The 25,221-nt window shown below is 40.2% G+C and overlaps 1 protein-coding gene across 2 annotated transcripts in view; it reads right to left on the reverse strand.

Moving 5' to 3' along the window:
• Positions 1-24,812, reverse strand: part of CHD1L (chromodomain helicase DNA binding protein 1 like) — a 1,563,352-nt gene extending 1,538,540 nt beyond the window's left edge. Inside the window, exon 1 of one of the 2 annotated variants that reach the window (XM_044072085.1) lies at positions 24,622-24,812. In XM_044072085.1, coding sequence (XP_043928020.1) covers positions 24,622-24,718 — 97 coding nt within the window. In that variant the 5' untranslated portion in view covers positions 24,719-24,812. The remainder of the gene's footprint in view (positions 1-24,621) is intronic. The other variant, XM_044072086.1, reaches the window with a different exon arrangement.
• Positions 24,813-25,221: the final 409 nt, after the last annotated feature.

A 25,221-nucleotide genomic window follows, 5' to 3' on the forward strand; every position in this document is an offset into this window, starting at 1 on the left:
GTAATCTACAGCAGTGTCTGGTGGGAGTGTTTTTAATATGTGCCAGTTAATATTGCTGAGGATATCGGTAAAGGTTTAAAGGTTGAAGGCAGTTAGGTTCCTTATCTCTTTGTATTGGTGTTGACTTTGGAGGGCTGGGGGGTGGATAAAGGTGGGGAGGTGATCACTCATTGTGTCAGGGAGAGTGCCAGCTTCTGATATTTTATTGGGGTTTGAGACAAGAATCCAGTCTAGGGTGGATCCTGAGGTGTTGTCCTTGTTTGATCTACTTGGGGTGTTTATGAGTTGAGTAAAGTGGAATGGGTTAATGTTGGGGGTATGGGAGCTTGAGTTCTGTTTTTTTCAGTTGAAGTTTATGTTGCCTACGACAGTTTCATTTTTAATCTTAGTAGAGATCCAGTCAAAAATGTCTTCGAATGGGAGTGGTGGTGTTGTTTCCAGGGTTATGTAGAGGCTATGACACAAGGATTGTTGTGGTTGTTAATGTTAAGGAGAGCAATGGTAACATATCATTTGAGAATTACGGAATGGGATTTTCTTAGGATATTATGTTGAAAGAGTTAGGAAAAATGAGTGCTACTCTGCCTCCCTTTTTGTTGGGCTAGTTGGAACTTATGGTTTGAAAGCAGAGTCTTTAATGCATGGTTTTAACCAGGTCTTGGTGATGGCAATGACAGGTTGATTACTGGCGATCCATGCATGTAAACTGGAGATTTTGTTGCAAATACTTTGAATATTCAGTGTTACCATGTACAAAAATTTGTGGGGATTAGTTCCAGGTGGAGTTGTGGTTGAACAGGTAGAGTACCGAGGATAATTATGTAGGTTAAATGTTCATGCTTTGAGGGTGATTTGGTTTTGTGTTGATGAGGAGGTTTAGGGGTGAGACTTGTAAAAACTATGAGGATCTTATTTATAAATGGGACAATTTTTAACTTGTACTGGAAGAGTGGGTGCATTTGATAAAGGTTTGGTGATATATGAGTACAGCTTGTAAGGTTTGCGGCAAATGAGGTAGAGGTGGTGGAGTAATGAGGAGGGAAGGGGAAAGGGTTCAGGGTAGTAAGGAGTAGTAGCGGGCAGAGGAGTATGAAGAAAAAAATGATAGCATTTGGAAGTGTGTTCCGAGGGATGACATTGTTAGGTTTGTATGGGGTGAGTTATGAAGTATGCGTGTGAGAGGAATAGAGTAGTGTAGGTTTGAGGTGGGTATGTGGTTGAGGGTGCGTGGAGAGGAGTGTTGTATAATTTGATATATGGGAAATAGGTGTGTGAAGCATTACTGCTTTTTGGAGGTTATGGAAGGGGTACAGAAAAAGTTTGAGTGGGAGTGGAGATGGGGTGGGATTTAAATATTGGGGGTGGAGATGAAGGTGTGGACTGGTTGGACACATGTTGGGGGAGGAAATAATGATGTAAAACTGTAGGAGGAGTCAGGGTGGGTGGGATGCGGAGTGAGCCCGAGTGTAGCCAGGGCGAACGGAGTGGGTAGAACCACAAACCACAATCTGGATACAAATCATCAGCTGTTGTAACTAACCCCAGATCACTGGCTTAGTAGCCAAGGTGGTTATCAAATTTTCAGTACAGTTCTAAACTTTGAATTAAGGATGATGATAGTGGTTAAGTTTGCAAGTGACGGGTCTCTATAAATGAAACTAAAAGGCAAGGAGAGAAGACAAGAGGGAGCATAAGAGAATACGTTATGTAGAAAACAATATGAGGGTCCTAGCAGTGTGCATGCCAGTACAAGACAGAAAAATCTAGTTATTAACACAGAGGGCAAGATATTTTGTTTGGGACATACACTGGGCAGTTCTCGTATTAGTGGCTCCAGAGACCAGAGATCCTATAATTTGTGGAGATTATTCATTCAGCCTCCTCAAGGGGAAAAAGACTGTGAAGGTGCAGAAGGTAAACTGAATAGTTCTCGTATTAGTGGCTCCAGAGACTGGAGATCTTGTAATTTGTGGAGATAATTCAGGCAGCCTCCTCAATGGGAAAAAGTAGTATGTTTTGATTTCTTTTATGTTAATGTAAGTGATTATTTAATAAAGCTGTTTAAAAAATCTAAACATATACTCAAGAGGTACATAACTTCTTTCAGAGATATAAACAGAAGCCAGGGGAGAGTGACAACTTGATTCTTCTCTGTTTGAAATGCAGGAGGAAATGCTATGCATCTAAATGGAGAAGAGATGCTGAGATGCTTATGCCTAGTATATCACTCACATTTTAAACTGATACTTAATGCATTAGTTGCACATGATGGGACAGCTTAAAATTGGATTGTTTGGTTAGCAGCTGCTTTTTGCCTAGCACGACCTAATATTTAAGTAATATTTGCTTAACATAAATCTTACAAAAGCAACAGAAGAGGATACACAGCAGTTAAGAGAAATGGCAATGTTAGCAACTGTCTGTTCACCAAACACTGATCAAGGAGGTGGAGAGTGACAGTCATTCACTTGTAATGACAAACAGTACGAGAAACGGGTTAATAAACATGAACCTCTGTGGTGAAAGGGACATTTAATGTTCGCTATCGGAGGCAGTGTTGGGCAGCAATTTGTTTTTCACAGTGGTAACAGTGTCAGAACAGTGACTTCCAGTTGTGGTAAGACTTTACTTAGGCCTCTGTAGTCTACCATCACCCTTCATGATCCACGAGGCTTCTTTACTGGCCACACACGACTGTTAAATGGACTCACAGTTGGTTTTATTATGCCAAACTGCAACAACACCCAAAATGTTTCCCATATCTAAGAATGTGCACCAGGTATTTTATACCATTTAATATTCACGATTGTGAATAGTGGCAGGATATACATTTTTTTTTTTTACTTTTGTACCTTTCAAAGTGTTAACCCAAGGATATGTACACAGCCCCATCCTTTGTCATGGACTGAAAGCAACAGACTTTAGCTAATCAGCAGCTGAAAAAAGTGACTCAGCTACATTAAGTTAAGGACATTATGACTACAGGACAGCAACCGGATGTGAAAGCTGCACTGCGAACTGCAATATGTTTAGAATTACGGATGGGCTGTCTATAAAAATAAAATGCAACAAAGAACAAAGAACTTCTGTGAAACTTCTGAAAATGAGATGGATATAAAACAGTGTTGTATTAAAAGCAAGGCAACAGGCACAAAGTTCTAGGAGTGATGGCATTCGGAAAAGCATTTGTGCCACACTTTGGAGTAATATGGTGCCCCATCTACCATGTAACCCCCCCCAAAAAAAGTTAATTTTACAGGTGTCCCAAAGCAGCAAAAAGCATTTAAAGATGAAAAAAAAGTCTTGTGAGAAAACACAGGATTGGGTTTGATAGACCCTCAGCAACAATTTATTCTCAAAGCGAGTATGTAATTGTCCTTGGGCTTTAGCAAAAAGTGTGCCCTTGTGAAAACTGATCACTGCAATTTTGGCTCAAAGGTTTTACTGAAACATAAATATGATACAGTCCACTGGAGCAGCTCGTCTTAGCTGTGTACACTGCTCTGGTTCATGTTTAAAAAATAAAGCAACAAACAGTGATTGACTACCCCATCCAGGGGTGATTATGTGATACCTTCATAAAGACAGCTGTCGCCCAAGCATCTGACATACAGAAGTGATGATAGTATATCTACAAGAACAGGCTAATATTAGGTCGGGGGTGTCCCAGATGCAGTATGAATTTTCTGGACTTGTTAATTTTGGACAATCGGCATCAGAATCACCCTCCTTTTCCCCCCATTTTGTACACGGGATCAGGGTGTCATTACATCAACCATTGCCAATATTCATACTACCGGGTAACAACAGTACTGGTCTACCAGTAAATTATGATCTGATAAAAAAAAAAAAGCTTACATTTACAACAACTGGGCAGTAAACATTGACCACACAGCCTGGTTACCTGTACAGTAGCAACAAGATAAAATGATTCATGATAAACCCTTATGGAAAGGTTCCAAACACTCACAAAAGATCTGGGACACAGTCCAACAATATAAAATATGCATGGGACACAGTCCAGATGCCTATACTTCCTCTACCATAAATAAAAAAGTAAAACTAGCAAGAGGATAAAATGCCATTAGTAAGGAGAACTGAAAAAAAAATTCAAAGAAGCTGAACTAGCAAGGTGGGCTCTCACTCAATGTGGACATTTAGGCAGAGACACTAGAATGAAATGGGCATAATGGCAGACAAATAACTTTAAATGGAGACTTGGTTAATGGTGCCATAAAGCAATGCACAATTTGTAAACAAAGCAGGCATAATTAAAGATTAAATCATGTGGATAGATGCACATATGTACCAAGCAGACATGGCAAACAGATTATATACTTATTTTAATTTAAACCTCGAAACAATCCAAATGCTACCAAGGACTAAGGAACCACAATTTGTAAACAAAGCAGGCATAATTAAAGATTAAATCATGTGGATAGATGCACATATGTACCAAGCAGACATGGCAAACAGATTATATACTTATTTTAATTTAAACCTCGAAACAATCCAAATGCTACCAAGGACTAAGGAACCAAAGCAAATGTATAAAAAAATAATGAATTTGTATTAATAAAACTAAATAAAATTAAGTGCATTCGTCTGTTCTAATGATGGACATCTTCAAAATACAAAAACAATAAAAACACAGGCAAAAGCTGTCTGCTTATATACAAACATGAGAAGGAAACTATGCAACCTTGTAAAAGTCCACCAAAAATTTTAAAGGGATAGCAACACAAAAACTGAACCAACTCAGATTTTTGAAGCTCTGCATCTCAATTCACTTGTTAGTGATACAGCTTCATTGATACCCAGTGGGGAGGTGAATTCTTCCAATCACCACTGCACTGGTCCACTTCGATCTTTTCAAGCACAGAGAATTTGAATTTCACAAAGTGTTCACATTCTGTGATGTGCCTTGCCAGGGCACTTTTACTGTCATTTTTACTAATACTGCAGAGGTGCTGATATACCCATTTATTCAAAGAATTGTTAGTCTTACCAACGTAAGAAGCAGTGCATGAAGTACATCTGGCAAGGTAGATCACTTTGGAACTGTAACAGTAGTATCTACCTGTGAACACTTTGAAATTCAGATTCTCTGTGCTTGAAAAAAAATTGAAGTGGATCACATTCTTATGGACGGTGTAACATATCACATGGTGTCCCTTAAAATCATCACTGCTTATTTTTCCATAGAACTATGGTTGGATGAATTACTGTTCAACAATATTTCTTTTGAGTTGTATAATTACTTAAAAGTGCCTTTCCCCTTTGTACCGCAGATTTTTGGGATCCCTAAAATTCATTCTGATGTCTAGAATCCACCACTCAGGCCCACTGTCTCGGCTGCAGGGGCCATAACTAAGTCCATGGCAAAATATATAGATTTTAATTTGAAAACTTTGTTTAGAGATCATGAACATGTCCTAAAAGCTTCATGGGACTTTGTGGATAAACTGAAACAGTTGACAGTCAGTCAGTGGGGAAAATGTATTTGTTACATTGGATGTAAAAAAAATCTTTTCACGGTTATTCCCCATTATGAGGGGATGGAGTGATTTGGTGATATAGTACATGCTTCTAAACTTCTAGACCCCAATGATCTCAGACTCATTACTGAATATATGGACACCATTTTATGTAATAATTTTATATTTTTCAAGGGGAATACTTTAAACAGATGACAGGTGTGACTATGGAGGCAGCATGTGACCCCATATTTACTAACACAGTGCTGTTAAAATAGGAGATTGCATTTGTTTTTTAGTCCATTTTATTTAGAGACACTGTGAATGCTACTGTCATATCATGGATGATATATGTTTTGTATGATCTGGGACTATTGAACAGTTGGAGGACTTTGTAAGGAGCTTAGAATCATCTACACAATTTCTTAGATTTTCACTTCACACTGATTGTAAGAGCATACATTTCTTGGATGTGGAGGTAACCAATACAGAAAATGGCAACACAGCCACTACAATGTACAGGAAACACTCACACTGCAATTCCTATTTACATTTTAAAAGTAGTCGCCCTCTTCATCAGAAAAAGGGTATCCTGAAAAGTCAATTTCTTCACATTTCCAGGTTAACATTGAATGATAACTAGTGCAAAAGACAATTTGAATCCTTGAAGAGTATGTTCCTGGAACGTGAATACGCTGCTGCACTTATTGACAGTGTCATGAATGATGTTTGGAGTTGCAGAACAGTTAAACATGCACCTATAGTGCTCAAAAAGTTAGAAAGGTTTACTATCAAAATATCGATCCTTACTCCGGCGAATTACGTATAATCGAAAATGGAAGGTCGAAAGCAGTACCATCGGAGTCACAAAAAACAATCTAAGAACGGGTTTTAACATGGGTCGAGGTAGGGGAGATGTTTGTAGTTTGGAATAACACTGAACACCTACCTCGACCCATGTTAAAACCGTTCGTAGATTGTTTTTTTTTAGATCGATGTTATCGTTTTCGAACTTCCGGTTTCGATTACACGACATTCGCCGGAGTAAGGATCGACATTTTGATAGTAAACCAGTTAGAAATAGATCATGACAGACGGACACATACTGATAGATGCAATAATTTGGACAACTATTTTGTCATACATTATTCTATGGACCCTATAGATATAAGGAATATTATGTTTTAAGAATTGGTCCCTTCTGCGTGATACGACAGACTTAAGGAGAAGTTTGACCAACTGCCAACATGTGTTTACAAGAACAGACCTAATATAAAGAACCTCTTGGACAGGGGTGCTAACAATTATAGTGGTGGGGGCACAAAAACCAATAAGTACGGTCGTTGTAAGCAGTGCGATTACATGGAGGAGGACTACAAAGAACTATTATGGGATAAAATTAGAAGCTGGCATAAAGCAGGAAGATACTACTGTTAAATTTCCAGAGTGGTCTGCCTTGAGAAATGTACTTCATACATTGATTTTCATGTCAGCAAGACAAACAATTCTTTGAATAAACAGGTATATCAGCACCTCTGTAGTACTAGTAAAAATGACAGTAAAAGTACCGTGGCAAGGCACATTACAGAATGTGAACACTTTGTGAAATTCAGATTCTCTGTGCTTGAAAAGATTGAACTGGTCAGTACAGTGGTGATTGGAAGAATTCATTGCTACAGAAGGAGCTGAAATGGCAATTAAGGTTAACTGTCACCTCCCCATTGGGCATCAATGAAGCTGTATCACTAACAAGTGATTTAGGATACAGAACTTCAAAACTTTGAGTTAGTTCAGTTTTTGTGTTGCTATCCCTTTAAAATTTTTGGCAGACTTTTACAAGGTTTCATAGTTTTCTCTTCCCGTTTGTATATAAGCAGACTGCTTTTGCCTGTATATGTTTTTGTATTCTGAAGATGTCCATCATTAAAACAGATGAAAGCACTTAATTTTAATTAGTTTTATTAATAAAAATTCATTATTTTTATACATTCTTTTAGGTTCCTTGATCTTGGCAGCATTTGGATCGTTTTGAGGTCCAATTTTGTGTTTTATGTTCCCGAGTGGTTGCTGGCCGTGCTGTGGTTTTTGGTACTTAATCCAGTTTACTAATGAATTCACCAAGTTATTGCATTTGTGTGGAAAGCAGATGTACCATTTAAAAAGCACTTCACAGATAGATCATACAAAAGTATGAAGTCTATTCTACTGTGGAGTAATAAAGGCATCACAGTTTTAAACAATGGACTGCAATACATCAGAATGAGACTTAATAATAGCAATGAACAACTGTAAACATTTCAATTTGCTTCTTCATTTATTTACTTATTTGCATTGTTTATTTATATTGCTAAGTAATTCAAATCACATAAAAGCTTGCAGCACTATATTCTTTAAATTCATACTCTGCGTGTCTTCATCTAGATGGTGGAATGCAGAAGCCCACACACTTTGCCAATGCAGGATGTTTGAGCCCCTCATGAGCCTAAATACAACTATGCCAGATTGTGATTTTGCATTACAGCTGAGGCACTGCAGGCATTTGTTACACTTAAAGTTAACATTCCAGAATGTCATCTTATTACTGAGTTTCATTATCACCACTACAAATTTATTAAGCTATACTCGCACGGATTTTCATAATACAAAGAGAAGAGAAATAATTGCAGAATATACTGAGCTGGTTGTTCGATAAGGAAAACCTCCTTAAAAACAAATTTGTGTGTACATATAAAGATTGTTTTCTATAAAACAGTAAATACTGAAGTACGCTCTGGACATAAAAAACACTACGGAGTGTAAAACTATTTTGGTTCTAGCAGTTTAATTTGTCTGAGAACAAGCTTTTACCTGTGCAGTGTCAAAATGACTATATATGTGGTTGTTGTGTCTTTTGGCTTATCCCGGTTAGGGGTTGCCACAGCAGAACTCCGGTCCGCTAATGTTTGGTAGTGGATGCACATGCAGAGTTAACAGCCCAGACGCACAACCTTCAACGAAGGCACGCCCATTCACGTATGTCACCACACAGAAGACGCTCTAGCTGAGAATCGAACACAACGTCTTGCTGTGAGGCAACAATGCTACCGCAGCACCACTACATGACTATATATAAAAGGTAAAAAAGAATGAGCAAATTCTTACCACATGAACAAACATTGTTCAGGGGTATTTTACCAAAAACTCTGCTCATCTCCATTAATATGACAGCCAAAAGTTTTACAAACAGAAATAAACTTGGCCAGTGACAGAGAGGGATCCACTAAAAGAAAGGCTGTCTTCCTTGAGAATGCTTATGAGTATTTAACAGAATAGTAGAACTAATAAAATACTGTAGCTGTGATAGTTTGTAGACACTTTATTATAAACTTGCTTCAAAAGTTTTCTGCTTGTGACTCGCATTCTAAATATGTGTTGTAATTAACTTTGCTCAGAACTATAGCACTGAACCCTGTAACCCAAAACAACTTGGTAAAACATAGTACACGAGAAATTTTCACATGGTTCATGGCCTAAATTTCGTGTTTAAGTCTACCACCCTGCAACCAGCACCAAGGACTTGCCATTCATTTCTCAGACTGCTAAAAATGTACTTAGCTTGCATAGTCAGTCCCTAGATAATCTTCTAGAATCACCCGAAGTAGTGGCCAGTAAAATCTGTGCATACGAGTGCAACCGGAGCATCAGACTAAGGCAAAGAATACAAGAGGACTATCTTGACTAAAACTTCTCCTAGGTGACTGTCAGAAGTAAGCAATTTTGGTACCCAAAGAATTTGTGTTCATAGGCCAACTCCCAAAACAAACAAAGAGGATCCATTGTACATTTCAATAAGCAGGTATGCAACATTGTTACATAATTTAGTGACAAAATCTCCCCAAATTACATTTAGTAATACAACTGCTCGCCCCAAGTCTAAAATATTAAAAGGCATACAGTTATAATAATACCAAGGAAGCAAAATGGAATAGCAGGTCTGTTCTGAGGCAATCAGATTGAGCCACAACATATATGGTCTTGAGCCACAACATATATGGTCTGGGTCGCAGTACTCTCTCAGCAGAAAAACAAATTATTTCCCCTTCTACGCTGCAAACACACGTGTATGTGCATACACCTGCCAGAGGAAGAAACAAAAATATATTCAAAATGCATAACTGAATATAATACCAAATCCAAAACTATATAAGCCCTCAATATACTGGACTCATTACTGTAAAACACATTATCAGCCCCCAACTACAATTATACAAATCTTATTAAAAGACATCGGAAAAGATGCATATTAAAACAAATAACATATACACCGTTTAACTTAAGTAAAAGAATTGTCACAAACTGATATTATTATAATTTCAATCAGTTTGACAAATTATGGGCATCCATTCAGAAGTGATACATGTTGCATTATTTAAAAACACATCAGTTCCAACTACATTTGTACAATATTTGTTGCAAGACACCTAGGCAAAAGACCTTCACACTTTGTAACCTGAAAACAAAAGAAAGAATAGGCTTTGTCAATATCAGCCATCTTGAGAAATTACAACACTTATTCAAAAGGGACCACTACGGTTTGTCAAGCCCTGTGCCTGCTGCTATTTAGATATCATACAAGTTTAACTGTCTGCTCACGTCATCAATAGCCAAGTATATCAAATGTTGCTTTGTTACAGGTACTGCAATGAAATCATGAAGGTTAAATAATCCAGAAAAAAAAGGAAAACAGAATATTTTTTTTAGTCTTTGTCTTTTCAGCAAGTATGTATGTTCGGAGGTACAGCCACACCTCTAAAAAATGACATCTTGATAACATTTTGAAATTTTTATAGATGCGGTTAAGTTAATGTGGTACTGCTGTAAGATTTATATGCTTCGGTTAAGAATTTTTGCATCTTGACTAAGGGAAACAATATGTTTCTTTAGAGCTCCCAATTAACATCTCAGAACAGCAGCTCTGCAGGCCAGTACATTCCTCTGCCACTGCTAAATGATGCTTGTGATTCAGACACATAGCTCCAAATGAAGCACTTTTGGATGTGTAATACAAAAGTTAAGCTGGCATTACTGAGCCAAAAGGCAGATCAGTAAGCCACTGTCCGCATTAATCTGACACTGTAATGATGTTATATGTCCTCAAATCAACAGGTCAAGAGCTTCGATTTGTATGCACTTTGAGATAAAAAAATAAATGTTACAGTGAGAAGACAGCGGTTATCAGCAGGGGCCTGTTACAGCAATATCCCACAGTACCATGATTTTCATTCAAAGACAAAGTTATGAATGATGGGGCAAAACTCTCAACAGTTCAATGCTTAGCCACCAAGCTACGTGCCCTGTTGCACAGCACTATACATTTTGTTTAAGGAACTATAGACACCTGGCTGGGGGTTGCTGAACCAACTTATCCCCAAGCTGTTTACAAACAACTACTGTATTTCAAGTTACAATCCCACAATCATTCTCATGTCAGTATGCTTAGCCCACTCTATTCTTGTAGCGAAGAGCAAATAATTTCCTTCCTAAATTCCACAATCTAAAAAAAAAATCATTATACAATTTTTATGGAAGAATGTAACATTTTCATGTAAGCTCAAATTATTAACTGACCGTTAATAAAAATAATTCAGAAAAAAAACAGTAATAACAGCCAACTAGGCAAGGCACTATCTTAGCTATCATGTTGACAAGCTTAGCACCCTTCTGCCCACGTACCCTAGTCACACCTCACCCGGCACCCTCCCACCCGTGTACTCACCTCGCCTAGCATTCTTCTGTTCGAATACCTTAGTTATACCTCACTTAGCATCCTTCTGCTCCCAAAAGTACAGCTGTGTAAGACCTTAGCATAACAGTAGATGTCCTTGCCTTCACAGCTGCAGTATTCCTTACTAATGAGATTCCCTACTGTGAAGCCCTCCATCTGGCCAGTTTACAAAAGACTTCCATTGCTTTAAGGTACGCTGAATGTCACCTCCTTACTCCTTGTGTAAGGTAGGGCTTAAAGGTGATGTTCAGGTGTAACATGCTCAGAACAGATTGCCAGTAGGAAAAGCAGTCCAAGGAAAACCAAGGGGGTCTAGATTATACATATTCGAACTTTCAAAACATTGAATACCATATGATCGAAGTTCAAAAGTTTGAATATATAATAAAACAAAAAAAAAAAACAACTTACCTTAATGATGCAGGCAAGGGGGCAAGCTCTCCTGCACCCCCCCAAACCCCCCTACGTAAATATACCAACTCTGAGATCGCACTTCAGTGCAGAAAAGGGAAATTCTGCACCAAACGGCGCCATTACATTTAACCTTCGAACTCTTGAAATTTCGATCATATGGTGTCGACCATATGACATTCGACATTTCAAGCGTTCAAACTTCTAATAGGAACCCAACCAAGGAGAATCTGCACAGCCAGGAAGGGAAAAAGACCAGGGGGATGGAGTGAATACTGCAGCGGTGAAGGCAAGGACATCTAAGCTCAAGAAGAAACCTGGGAAGAGGAAGCAGCAGAGCCCTGCACGAAGCCAAGAAGAATACCAGCAGCAAAACCAACACTGGCTCTGGAGATACCATCCAACTGGTAATGTTTGGTAAAGGTATGCACAGAAGTCCAGCTAGCAGCTTCAGGAATAGAATTGGCATCTAAGCCTTTAAAAAAAGGCATCACAGCTCTAGTGGAATGAGCCTTTACAGAAGAAGGAAGGTTCTCACCATGAAAAGTATAACAAAAGGAAACACCCAAACCTAAAGACCTAGGATGAAAGGAAACAAATAACTGGTAAGACTTCCTGATTTATTTGGATAAAACTAATCTGAGCTGTCTATGCACATCTAAGGTAACACCCTCTCACTGTCAGATTGCGGAGAGACAAAAAAAGTAGGTAAATTAATAGACTGATTAAGTGACAACTCATTAACCACCTTGGGCATGAAAGGATTAGTACGCAATGACATCCTGTCCTCATGAAATATCAGAAAAGGGGGACTAGCCATAAGGGCTTGTAACTCAGACACCCGTATGGCAGAAGTAAGAGCTGACAAAAGAACTGTCTTCAAAGACCAATGTTGCAAGGAAGCCGAAATAGCAGGCTCAAAAGGAGCCTGAGTCAATTTTTCCAGAACAAAATTAAGATCCCAGGGAGGAGGAACAGGCTTCCTGGGAGGTCTAATATTAAAGGACGCCTTTAAAAAACTGATTAGCCTCAAATCTAGAAGCTAACGTGGGAATTAAAGGCAGACAAGCAGAAAGAGCTGATAAGTGGGCCTTAATAGAAGAATAGGCCAAACCAGCATTGAGCAACTCACACAAATAAGAAAGAACCAAAGGAACATCCACAGAAAGTGGGTGCAGGTCACAAGAAAGACACCAAATAGAAAACCTCTTCCATTTAGACAAGCAGGATTCCATAGTAGTAGGTTTCCTGGCCTCCTGCAGGACCTGCAGCACGTCCTCAGAAAAAAGGTGTCTATGAGAAATCAAAACCCTATCACCCACAGTGTCAGTGGAAGCGTGGACAGGTGGGGATGGATAAGAGACCCCTTGCCTTGTATGACAGAATCCACACTGTGAGGTAACTTGTGATGACGGCTGCTGGCAAGATGCAGAAGTAGAGGGAACCAGTGCTGTTGTGGCCAAACGGGAGTCAGCAACAAGATTTTGGGAGCATCCTGTTGAATCTTGAACAGGACTCTTGGAATGAGAGGAAGGGGAGGGAATGCATAAAGAAACATCCCCTTCCAAGAAAATGAGAGGGCATCCACCTTCCAGACCAGAGAACCTGGGACTCTGGCACAAAACAGAGGAAACTGTTTGCTCAAAGGGGAGGAAAAAAGATGTACTTGATGAGTATCCCACTGGTGAACACAATGCCCAGAAAAACATCCCTGTGAAGCATCCATTCATGCGATTGAATTAAGGACCTGCTCAGATGGTCTGCCACAACGTTCCGATCTGAAGGAATATAAACTGCCTGATATTGGATAGCCAGATACCATATCAGAAGTGCCAGCTGGCAAAGATGGTAGGATCTCGTACCCCCCTGTTTGTTGATGTACTACATGACTGTGGTATTGTCCATGAATACCTTGAGAAGCCCTGCAGAGAAGAGAGGATGAAAGGCCTGAAGAGCCAGCAGAAGAGCCCTCATCTCTGAAGTTGATCTGCTCCTTCTGCTGACGAGGCAAACACACTCCCTGAACCTTCAGGGAGCCAAACGTTGCACCCCATCCCACATCCAAAGCATCTGAACAGATCCTGAGGGGGAAGCGGAGGCTGAAATGGGAGCACTGGATTCAGACAAAACTGCTGAATCAACCACAGAAGTTCGACCTTGAGACATGGGAGAAGAGGCGCAGGAAAGTTTAGAGGATATGCATGCTGAAACCACACCGACTTCAGAAACCACTGGAACTTCCTCATGTGGAGCCTGGCCAGAGATCGCATCGGAATAGTGGAAGCCATAAACCTCAGAGCTTTCAGAAACTCCTTGGCTGAAATAGAGGCCAGGGGAAGAAGAGTTTGAAAGAAAGAAATGAGAGTTAATGCCTTTGGAAGAGGCACGGACGCCAGCATTGGCATAATTTGAAACCTGCAACTCAAAGACATGATCTTGAGAAGGAGTCATGGAAAACTTGAAGTTTATTGTAAACTCCAGGCTGTGAAGAAGAGAAATGGTAAAATAAAGATTTTGCAAAAGGACCTCTGGAGAAGACTCCTGAATTAGCAGGTCGTCCAACTAAGGAAAGATTTTGATCCCTTGAAGCCTGCAAAAGGCAATCACAGGAGCGAGGCATTTGGTGAACACCCTTGGGGCAGTGGAAAGGACAAAGGGCAAAGCACAGAACTGAAAATGACAGGAAGCAACAGAGAAATGCAAAAATCTCCTGAAAAGAGGATGGATCCAAATATGGAGGTAACAATCCTTGAGGTCCAGAGATACCAGAAAGGCCTAAGGGAGCAAAACAGGAAAAAGGGACTGAAGGGACAACATCCGAAAGGAAGGCACCTTCAGAAAGGTGTTCAGATGGCAGAGGTCTAGAATAGGTCTCCAAGTATCTTATTTTCTGGACACTAGAAACATTCTGGAATAAAACCTTTTCCCCCTTTGGGATGGAGGCACTTCTTGAATAGTACCCCGAGACAAGAGGTCCCGAAGAACCTCTGGGAAAAATGGAAGCTGTTCCCAAGGGGGCTGAGGAATGCCCATAAAAGAAGAACAGAAATCCAGACCATAAAGTACCTGTGACGAATGATTGACAAAACCCAAGAATCCTGGGTGATCCGGAGCCAAACAGGGAGAGAGAAAGAGAGAGAGAGAGAGAGAGAGAGAGAGAGAGAGAGAGAGAAAGGCAAAGAGACAGAGGAATGTGGCTAGGAATGGGTGGATAGTCAGACAGTACCTGGCTTGTCAGGAAAGGAAGGAAGGCTTAAGAATCCCTGCAGTCTGACTGGCCTTAGCAGGAGGATTCCATTTACTACCCTTTTTACCTTTAGAAGGAGGGTAAGACTGCCTACAAACAAAGGCTGGCTTAGAAGGGTTGTTCCATTGAAATTTAGGCACAGGAGAAACAAAGACATGCTTAAGCTCCTGTAAAGCCTTCCCCTTGTCCTGAAGAGACTTAACCAGCAACTGCTTCACCAAACAAAAAAGAGTATTATCCAGAGGAGCACCCAGCAACTTAGCCTTAATATCATCAGGCAAAGGTTGAAGCCAAAGCCATGAATATCTCCTCAGAACTGAGCCAGAAGCAGCAGCCCTTGAACAGGCATCTGCAGCATCATAACTACATTTGATAGAATGATGAACTACCTCAGAGGAAGTCTCAAGCAAGGAAAGAGCAGAAGATTTACTATCAGGAGTCTAGAAGATCAGAGAGAACCTGACAGGCCAAAGAAAGAAAAGCCAATACATACCTAGAAATATGGGCCTGATAATTAATAGCCCTAAAAGCCAGGGTAGACGAAGTATAAACCTTCTTACCCAGTCTATCCATGGTCCTACTGTCCTTGTCAGAAGGCAAGAAGTTGGACGAAGGAAGCAATTGAGATGGCTTATCAGAGGCTACAGATACCACAGAGGGGTCAGCAGCAGGACATTTAAACAAAAAGGAACAATCCTCAAGCACCCTACCCTGTAAAAGCAGACTTCCTGGGAGCAGGGGGCAGAGAATCCAGCGCTTTAGAGGCAGTGAAAAAAAAACATGCAATAAAGCAGGCAAGAAAGGAGGAATGGCCACAGGTTTAGGAGATCCCGTTTGCAGTAACTCATAGTACCTCTTATGGATATCCGAAATGTGGGCACAATCCCACTTAAAAGGTCCATCATCTTAGAGACTGTGTCCCCAAAGGAAATTTCTTCAGAGGGATCATCAAGAGTATGAGAATCCTCATCCTCAGACCTGTAATCTAAAGGAAAAGGAATCTGGGCAGAATAAAGCAAGGCAGTCATCATCAGAATCCACCTCAGAAGAATGGAATTCTCTGGGCCTTTTAAGGGAAGAGGCAGACTAAGGAGGAGCAGGAACTGAAACCACTTGAGGAGGCCGCAATGACAGTAAAGCATTAAATAACCCCCTGAGTAAAGCCCTGCCACTCACATTGTGGATCCCTAGGAGCAGGAGAGACATGGTTAGTTTTCTGTTTCTTCATCAAAGGGACCGCTGTCCTGGAAACCTCAGACTCAGGACAGCATTCCCCAACTGCAGTAGGAACTTCTTCCAGAAAGAGAAACTGTGGAACCCCATTAGACTACTTGGAAACAGTCAACCGTGGTTCCCTCTGCACTAAACAAAACAGAAAAAGTAACCAAAAACCCAACTGGGTATTTATCTGCAATTGTGAGGACTCCAGCACACAGGAACAAGCACAGAAAAGCCAATAAACAGAAAAATGGATGTATGCAACAGACTGGCAGTTAAAACAGCATTCGGACTGGCGGTAAAACAGTTCTGAGGATGGCACGCCTGAATGTCACCTTTATGCCCTACCTTAAGCAAGGAGTAACCAGGTGATGTTCAGTGTACCTTAAAGCAATGGAAATCTTTTGTAAACTGGCCAGACAGAGGGCTTCACGGCAGTGAATTCCATTAGTAAGGACTATTGCAGCGGTGAATGTAAGGACATCCTTAGTTATACCTCTCTTAGTATCCTTCTGCTCGCGTACCTTAGTTATACCTCCTCTTACAAACACAAATGATAATACCATCACCTGGATCTTAACACCAAAAATCAAACAATGAACAGTCATTATTTCTACATATTTATAGAGTAAAGTACAACGCAATGAATAATACAAGTACATAATTGCAAAAAAAAAAAAAAAAAAAAAAAAAAAAAAATTTAGGATACAATCCTAAATGGGCAAAGTAAATCTGCTCAGGCTACATTAAATGTGCTCTAGGAAATCATGAAAGAACACACAAATACATGAAAATATACTTGGAGGCTCTAAATAAAAGTCTGCAAAAGCAACAAACACCTCCAAAGCAAACATCCAAGCAACCTCCACCCCCCCCCAACACAAACCATGAAACACATGTTTCACAAAACCAGTGTGCCATGCAATCACAGCCTTTAAGGCAAAATAACATACCCAACATAATAGTATTAGGTGACTCTATATAGTCAAGCACACTGACGTCCCACTCACTAGACTGAATAAGGAGAAGGTTACTGTTAGCTGCCTGTCGGGTGCCAGGATCTGCCACACAACACAAGCACTCAGGTCACTCAAGAACGAGTGCAAATATGACTCTGTCATTGTCCATGTTGGTGTCAATGACCTGAGCCATACCTCCCTGGACTACATGAAAAGAGACATGGAAGAGCTCTCTAATCACATAGCCCAGGCCGGTATGAACCTGACCCCAAGTAGCATCCTGCCCTCACCAATAATGACACCACGGTATAAAGAAAAAATTCTTGATTTCAACAATTGGCTAAGTTTCTGGTGTCATTCAAAGGGGATCCAGTGCCTGTTTGCCCGGGATGACATGCTCGACAAGCCACGCTGCTTCGCTAGAGACGGCTTGCACCTGTCACCCTTAGGCTTTCGAATACTGGCCAAGGCTCTTGCCACCCCCATAGTGCCTTTTTTAGGCAAGGCTGAAAAGACAAACCCACCACTGTAAATAGCACAAGTAACAAAAAACTGAGTGTAATGCTACTCAATGTCAGAAGTCTAAACCACAAAATGCACACACTTGAGGCACTCCTCAGTATGGAGAAAAATTGACAGACGTGCAGTAACAGAAACCTGGTTTAAGGCTCCAGAGAGCACCCCAGCACTACCAGGCTACAACTCACATCATACATTTCGGCCACAGAACCCGAACAGAAATACAAAAGGTGGGGGCGTATCCATATTCATCAAGGATACCCACACGTCCAGGTTAGTGGCACAGCATGATGCTTCAGAGATCATCCACGTGCAACAAACAATGGGCAAAACTGCAATTTAAATTGTAGCTTCCTACAGATCACCCACCATGTCCCAGGACCCCCATTCAGCATTTCTGGAAACTCTGGGAAACATAAAGGTCCTACCAAACACCCTAATATTGGGTGATTTCAACTACCCAAACATTAACTGGGAGAACTACTCAAGTACCAACTCCCTTGCCCAACATTTCCTAGAATTTATAAACTCAAACGCCCTGGTTCAACTGGTCAATACTCCCACCTGAGGTGACAACATATTGGACCTGGTCATCACCAACATGGGCGACCGGTGTTCCACACCGGAGGTCAACCCCTCGCTGGTTAGATCAGACCATAAACAAATCACTTTGGATATCCACATTCCGCCCCACCCCCGGACAAGGAAACCACCGTGAAAAACATTTCAAAAGCAAACTTCACGTTACTTAAGACCGAGGTGGAAAGTTTCAAAGTCCCCATGTTAAAGAATAATGCTGTCCAAGCTGCAAAATCCTTTACTAATGCATTCTATGGGCACCTACAAGAATGCATGGATTATGCTCTCCTAAGCAAAACCAAGACTCACTCCTCCAAGAAAAGGAAATCAGTCGGGTGGACTCCTGCCATAAACAAGCTATACAATAGGAGGAGGAAACTAGTACAGAAAAGAGTAAAATCCCAAGAAGGGGAGACATCTCTGATCAGTATCAGCAAGAAACTACGATCCCCTCATAAAATCATCCAAGGCGAGCTTCGAAAGAAAAATTGCCAAGGACTCCAAAGATAACCACAAGGTATTCTTTAGCTATGTCAAGAATCTAAGTGGCAATGCTCAGATCTGCTCGGAGTTAGTGCAGAATAGCACAAAATACACTGAACCAACAGATATCGCCAACATCCTGGCAGACAGGTTCAGTGCAAACTTCACCCCCCTCTCACCCCCAAAAGGGCCCATAACCATTTCAGAAGAATGTAGAGTCCCTAAAATCACAGACACTCAGGTTAAAATAGCCCTTTCCAAAGCCAAAAACACAGCATTAATGGGACCGGATGGTGACCCAGGGTGCGTCCTACACGAGCTCAAAGACGAACTAACCCCTCACCTAAACACACTGTTCAAACTCAGCCTCTCCATAGGCTACATACCCATAGAGTGGCACACAGCAACGGTTATTCCACTCCAGAAAGGTGGAGCCACAACAGACCCCAGGAACTATCACCCTATAAGCCTGACTAGCTTGGTCTGCAAGGTTATGGAGCAAATCATCATGGAACTCATTAACAGAGACATTGGGAGCCTCCAAACACTGGACCCTACCCAGTTCGGCTTTGTTAAGGGAAGATCATGCCTTCTAAACTTGGTGGACTTCTTTGAGACAATTACCAAGGCTATAGACAAGGGAAAGGTGGTGCACATAGCCTACATAGACCTTGCAAAGGCCTTCGACACCATTCCCCATTCTGGTATTATAGACAAGCTCACCAGCCTGAATATAAACCCCTACATCACAAGATGGGTTGCCAACTGGCTCACGGACAGAACACACATGGTGAGAGTTGTGGGAGCTAGGTCCAACTCTAACTTGGTTACAAGTGGAGTTCCGCAGGGCTCAGTCCTAGGACCCCTCCTGTTCGGCATATACTTCTCAGAGGTACAGGCAAGCACAGGAGGACTATGGCTGACCAAGTTCGCAGACGACTGCAAACTAGGGACTATAACGGACTCTCCGGTTGACACAGACATCCTCCAAAAGGGTCTCACTGAGACAGATACCTGGTGTCAAAATCATGGTCTCTAGCTAAATGCCAAAAAGTGCATAGTCATCCTCTATGGAAAAAACAAAGTACCCACAAACTACCACAGAGGTGGTAGTCCCCTAAATATGGAAGACGTAATAATGGATCTGGGGACCCAAGTAGATAGTAATCTCACCTTTGATAATCACATTGCCAAAGTGGTTAGAAAATCCTTCTACGTGGCCCACCTAATCACAAAAGGGTTCACATCCAGATCAAAAGAGGTCATTGTGCCCCTCTACTCATCAGGCCCAGAGTACAATGCCCCATTTGGGATGTACCTTACAAGACACCTACAACAGTTGGAAAGACCACAGAAGCACCTCACCAAGAGGATCACTGGCCTCAAACATTTGCCCTATGCAGCTCGACTAAAGAAACTCCAGCTGTACTCGGTTGCATACCGCCTACTCATAGGTGATCTCTGCCTGACATACAAGGCCATGTCCAACCCAGAATTGATGGACATGCTCCACCCAAGAAAACCTTATCCCCTCTAGCCACACGCTCTAGGGATCTAAACCTCACCACAACAATAAATAGGATGTGCTGGAGGGATAGATTCTTGTCCCAGAGACTTTCCATGCTTTGGAAAAAGATTCCAATCTACATTAGGCAGAGCTCCTCGCTAACACTCTTAAAGAGAAACCTTGACGAGTGGATGGGAAACAGAAAGTTTACCCCAGGGATCACTTCAGTGGCTCTGCTAGACAAAGGCACAGGGAACTAATCTATGGGAGCGGCGAAAGCCAACACATTCCGGCTAGGTTTATAAATGCCTTCGGGCAGATAGCCTAGTACCTACCTATGAACCTAGGAAAATATGGATAAACTTAAATAAAACCCCTTTAGTTACATTACAACAGTGATATACTTCAAAAATGGAGCTATTACCTATTTTTCAAACATTGCACTAATCATAAAAAAGTTACAAATTATTTGCTTTTCCTAAACCTTCCAGAGCCAACTATGGAGTCAACTTAGGTTTAAAGGAATATTACTGTAATTCTAGTTACATCAGAAAAAGGCACAGGAAAAACTGGTGCAACATTAATTAGCCAACAATGATGAGCTCATCTAACTACAGAAAATACTGAATACCCTTACAGAAAGAGGTTTATGCAAAATAAGAAATGGCATATACCAAAAAATATAAAGGCAAGGGTAGACATCCTTTATACAGTTACTGATGTAAAAGAATCAAGTTCCATTGGATCAGACAAAATACTTGGTAATTATCTGTACAGGAACATGGAAAATATGAATAAATGCCTACCAATCATATTCAATAAAATGTTAATGTTGGACAGATCCTGGATGTGTGGTAACACGATGCAGTGGTACCACATCAAAAAGAGGTGTGCAACGTCAGACAAGACCCAAATAATCTTAGATCACTCAGCCTGAAAGTAATCTATGAAAAATCATCAAGAGTCCTGCAACTGAGCTATCCAAAATGACACTGAAGTCCTACCTTTGTCAAACATGGAAAGGTTTGGGTTTGTGAATAGGAAAGCTTGCTTCTGAATATTATGGCATTCCTTGAAGAGATTAACAACGACATATGACAAAGAACTAATAACTGCATTCTGCTCATCTTTGACCTAAGGCATTCAGCACCGATTCCTCCACCTTGACAAATACAACTATGACGGGGTGGTAGCCACAATGGGATGAATGAACTTCAGTGCTAATCCCAAGGTTGAATATAGAATTATATGATTAAACTTGTTGTGCATGAGGCACAGACTTAAGACAATATTTTTGGTCATTGCAAGATAGCACTGAAACCAAAGGACAAAAATCCATGTGCAGGATAATGGGGTTCAATAACTGGCTTAGTGGCTGGTATCATTTTAGGGGGATCCAGTACATGTCCAATTGAGACAAGATGGTTAACAGTTTCTTCTGCCTAGCCAGGATGATCTACATTTATCTTACATGGCTTTCACATTCTGGTTAAAGCATTCCATGCCTCTTACAGTGCCTTTTTTTAGGCAGAATTTGCCTACTCGACATTACTACCTGGCAATTCCAATTGGGAACATGTTAAAATGGGACTCCACTCAATGCCAGGTGTCTCAACAAAATAATTCCCGAGAAAGATCCTCTCCTGCAACTTGAACACACAGAAACAGTACAAGGAAAAGAAACAAACCCGGACAGAGAACCAACCCACAACAGCACATGTTCATTCACTCAAACGTACAAAAAGAGGCAAAATACATACATGGTATTTTACTTCTCAGCATGCATTTGGGATGTGGGAGGAAACCAGAAACTACAGCAAAAATGCATAACAATGCAAAGAGGATATGCAGACTCCAAAAAAGGGACTCCAGCTGAGAACAAAACCAGAGAATGAAGTGCTGTGGGGTGACAACCCTAATCACTACACCACTCTGTTGACTATGTAATTATTTCTAATGTTAATTGCAATTTTAGACTTAAATATATCGCTAGCATTAAAAAAGACTTTCAGTTTGGTCTCAATGCAGACAGAATGGTGTCTACTCCAACACATCTACAAATCTAGTCATTTATATATTAGAAAAAATATATTGTGCATGAAGTTTTGGTTCAATATCTATATTGTGCATGATGTTTTGGTTCAATATCAGGGAAAAAGAGAACGGCTTCCACAGTGTGAGACTCAATTGTAAACTTATGGGGGTGCTGCTGCTACTATCTGACTTTCCTTACTTGACCAAAGAATCAGTGCACAAATAATGCAGCAGTTAGTATACATGTATATCTTTTACTTGTTCATGATGATTATTTTCTTGCATTGATACTGGTCACATTGATATTTACATGTATTGATTTACTTTACCTACATTGACCTGGTAAGTGAACTTGTTTATGAACCCTTTTCAGCCAGGATATGGGTGCAACTGCACAACTTGTAACAGTGACAACAATTAAATGACTTACATAGATAATGATGGTAAAACAGCTACTTTGAATCTAGTTTCAAATTATTTCCTGTTAACTTGTCTGAAATGGAAATCAATCATCTTTCCCATTTCTATAGCAAATCCCATGCATATATAAATACATACATATATACATGCATACACACACACACACACAGCTGTGTACATGTCTGACTCCTTAATGCCACACATCCAGAAGACTTACAACAGGGAGCACATACACAAGTTCAGACATCGCCATGCAGTAATGCCCCACTCCACTTCATATAGTTTGTTATATTATAGTGCTAACAGCAGAAGTAGCAGTACAAAATGGCAGCATGGCATCATATACGTGGCCATGCATGGGGGATTCTAAAATGGGCCAACTGGTTGCACCCACTGTAGTTAAAATTGGAATGCTTTGAACGGTGTAAAAATACCCATACATAAACTGGCACATTGTACACTCAGTATGCGCTGTGCTACAGTTATTGCTAGCCCGTTCTTTTCCAATTTATTCTCTCTCTCTCTCTCTCTCTATGCAGTCAGAAACACAGAAGTGCAAAGGTGCTTGATGCACCACGGTCTTGCGTACAACTGTCTGCTATATGTGAAAGGTAAGTTTGCGAAATATTAGAAACAAACATTCGGTGGAATAACTGGCCTCAGCACAGCTCCTGCACTGATGCCCAAAGGTATTTTTAAATCTTACTCATTCTGGCAAATATAAAAAAAGCTCAAACTACAAAAATAAAATATATTAGATGTTTCTTCACATTATAATTCTCATTATAAGACAAAATATATTTAATTAGAAACGTAAACATTACCAATCATTCTGATATCAAAATAAAAAATATTAAATATGCCATATCTAAATTATGATGTTGAGTATTCTTGGTTATCCAAGCAATCTAAGATTCTTACAAAAGAATCAACTATAGACAAAAGTGTGTAAAGGAACACTCTGCTCCCACAAAATATAAACAATATAACAAGAATACTATGGTGTGCAACTCTTTTTCTGGTTCAATTTCAGACATTATATTGTATTCATAAAGACAAGGAGAATGTAGATTATTAAAGCGGTACATTAAGCAACTATCAGCATCTACATACAATGGCTATTTTAATTTAAACATAAATGTCCCGAATACACATCACAGCTTCAAACTTTGTAGGGCTATTACACCACTGCTAAATCACATTTCCACTGATGCATGATCATAATTTACACATTATTGAATATAGTTTTACTTCTACTTGATTAAATGGTAGATCAGCAATATTGTAATCAAAATAAGCATTAAGAAACCTAAAAAAATGAGGAGCCCATCATAATTTGATGTTACTATTTCTCTATACAACTATCTTTTGCTAGCCAAGCACTGTATAATCCAAACAGAATAAAAAAGGGCTTTAAAAAGGCAGATCTGCTTCATGATATCCACTTAAAGAAATATACACAGTTTCTTAGATCTCACATCGGACACTGTTTAAACCAAATTACCGCCAAAATGACTGTACACACAATTCTCAAAATTCACAGTTATGGTGACAAGGTTATAGACAGGTAGGCACTTGCTGCTCACGGAATAAAAACAATGCAGACTGGATAGAAGGTTTTCAAGTATACTGACAATATCAATTATGCTGGTTTTCTTAATCAAAAAAGAGAGAGCTCAACAAGTTATTTTTACTCACTATAATTACAAAATGATTAATCTTGAAACACTAGAATCACATCACCAGACGATTTTACATTATAAAAAAAGATGAAACTACTAAATAGATGTATATAAGAGTTTCTTTTACATAGTGCAGTGCTAGAAACAACAAATAGTTACATCTACATATTAGTCACACTGAATTATACAGTTTTGGGACCAAATTATGCAGGCTAGATCTTGTATTTGCAGCTGTCACCCAAAGGTGAGTCGACATCAAGCCCCAAACGCAAGCCCTTCCATTAAGGTATCCCGAAATGTTAACATTTTAGCTCAATTTACCAGTTAATCCCCACTGCAAAAGTTGCTCCTCACTCACTTCCACCCCATTGCCCTTCGCTTTAACCCTGCCAGAAACGTTCTCCAAAAAACTCGACATCACACCGTTCTCGGCATATAAACTGTATCTTTCCCGGGAAACTGGTCTGAAGTTTGCAGCTCCACCACTTCCGCGATCGTTGCTAAGTAACGAAGCGAAGAGCCTGCCTTATTTCTTAGAACAAGCTGAACGTCTACATACCTGCTCAGCGCTTCACTAGCGCTCCTATTGGACAGAAAGTGGATTTTCTGTGCAGCTGTCATCAACCGAACTTGTTTGAGCAGAGTAATTTAGGCAAAAGGAATGTGTTTGCGGATGTGTTGTTTAGAGTCAAGAGTTGGCACCTTTTCAGATGCCTAAAGTGGGGCATTTCCTTGGAGGAAATGGAGATTTTGCAGAAGATATATTCAAGGCCAGTGCAAAGGACAAAGCTTCACTTTTTTACCAAAATAAAAGCTTATTCTTATAGCATTTGAGTTTTTTTATGCTATTTCATATAACAACTAGGTGTTTCAGATACAAAATAACCGTTGTATGCAACTACTAAAGAAAAGTTATGAAAT

Source organism: Protopterus annectens, chromosome 5.part0, assembly GCF_019279795.1.
Source record: "Protopterus annectens isolate FY-2018-M chromosome 5.part0, PAN1.0, whole genome shotgun sequence".
NCBI lineage: Eukaryota > Metazoa > Chordata > Ceratodontiformes > Protopteridae > Protopterus > Protopterus annectens.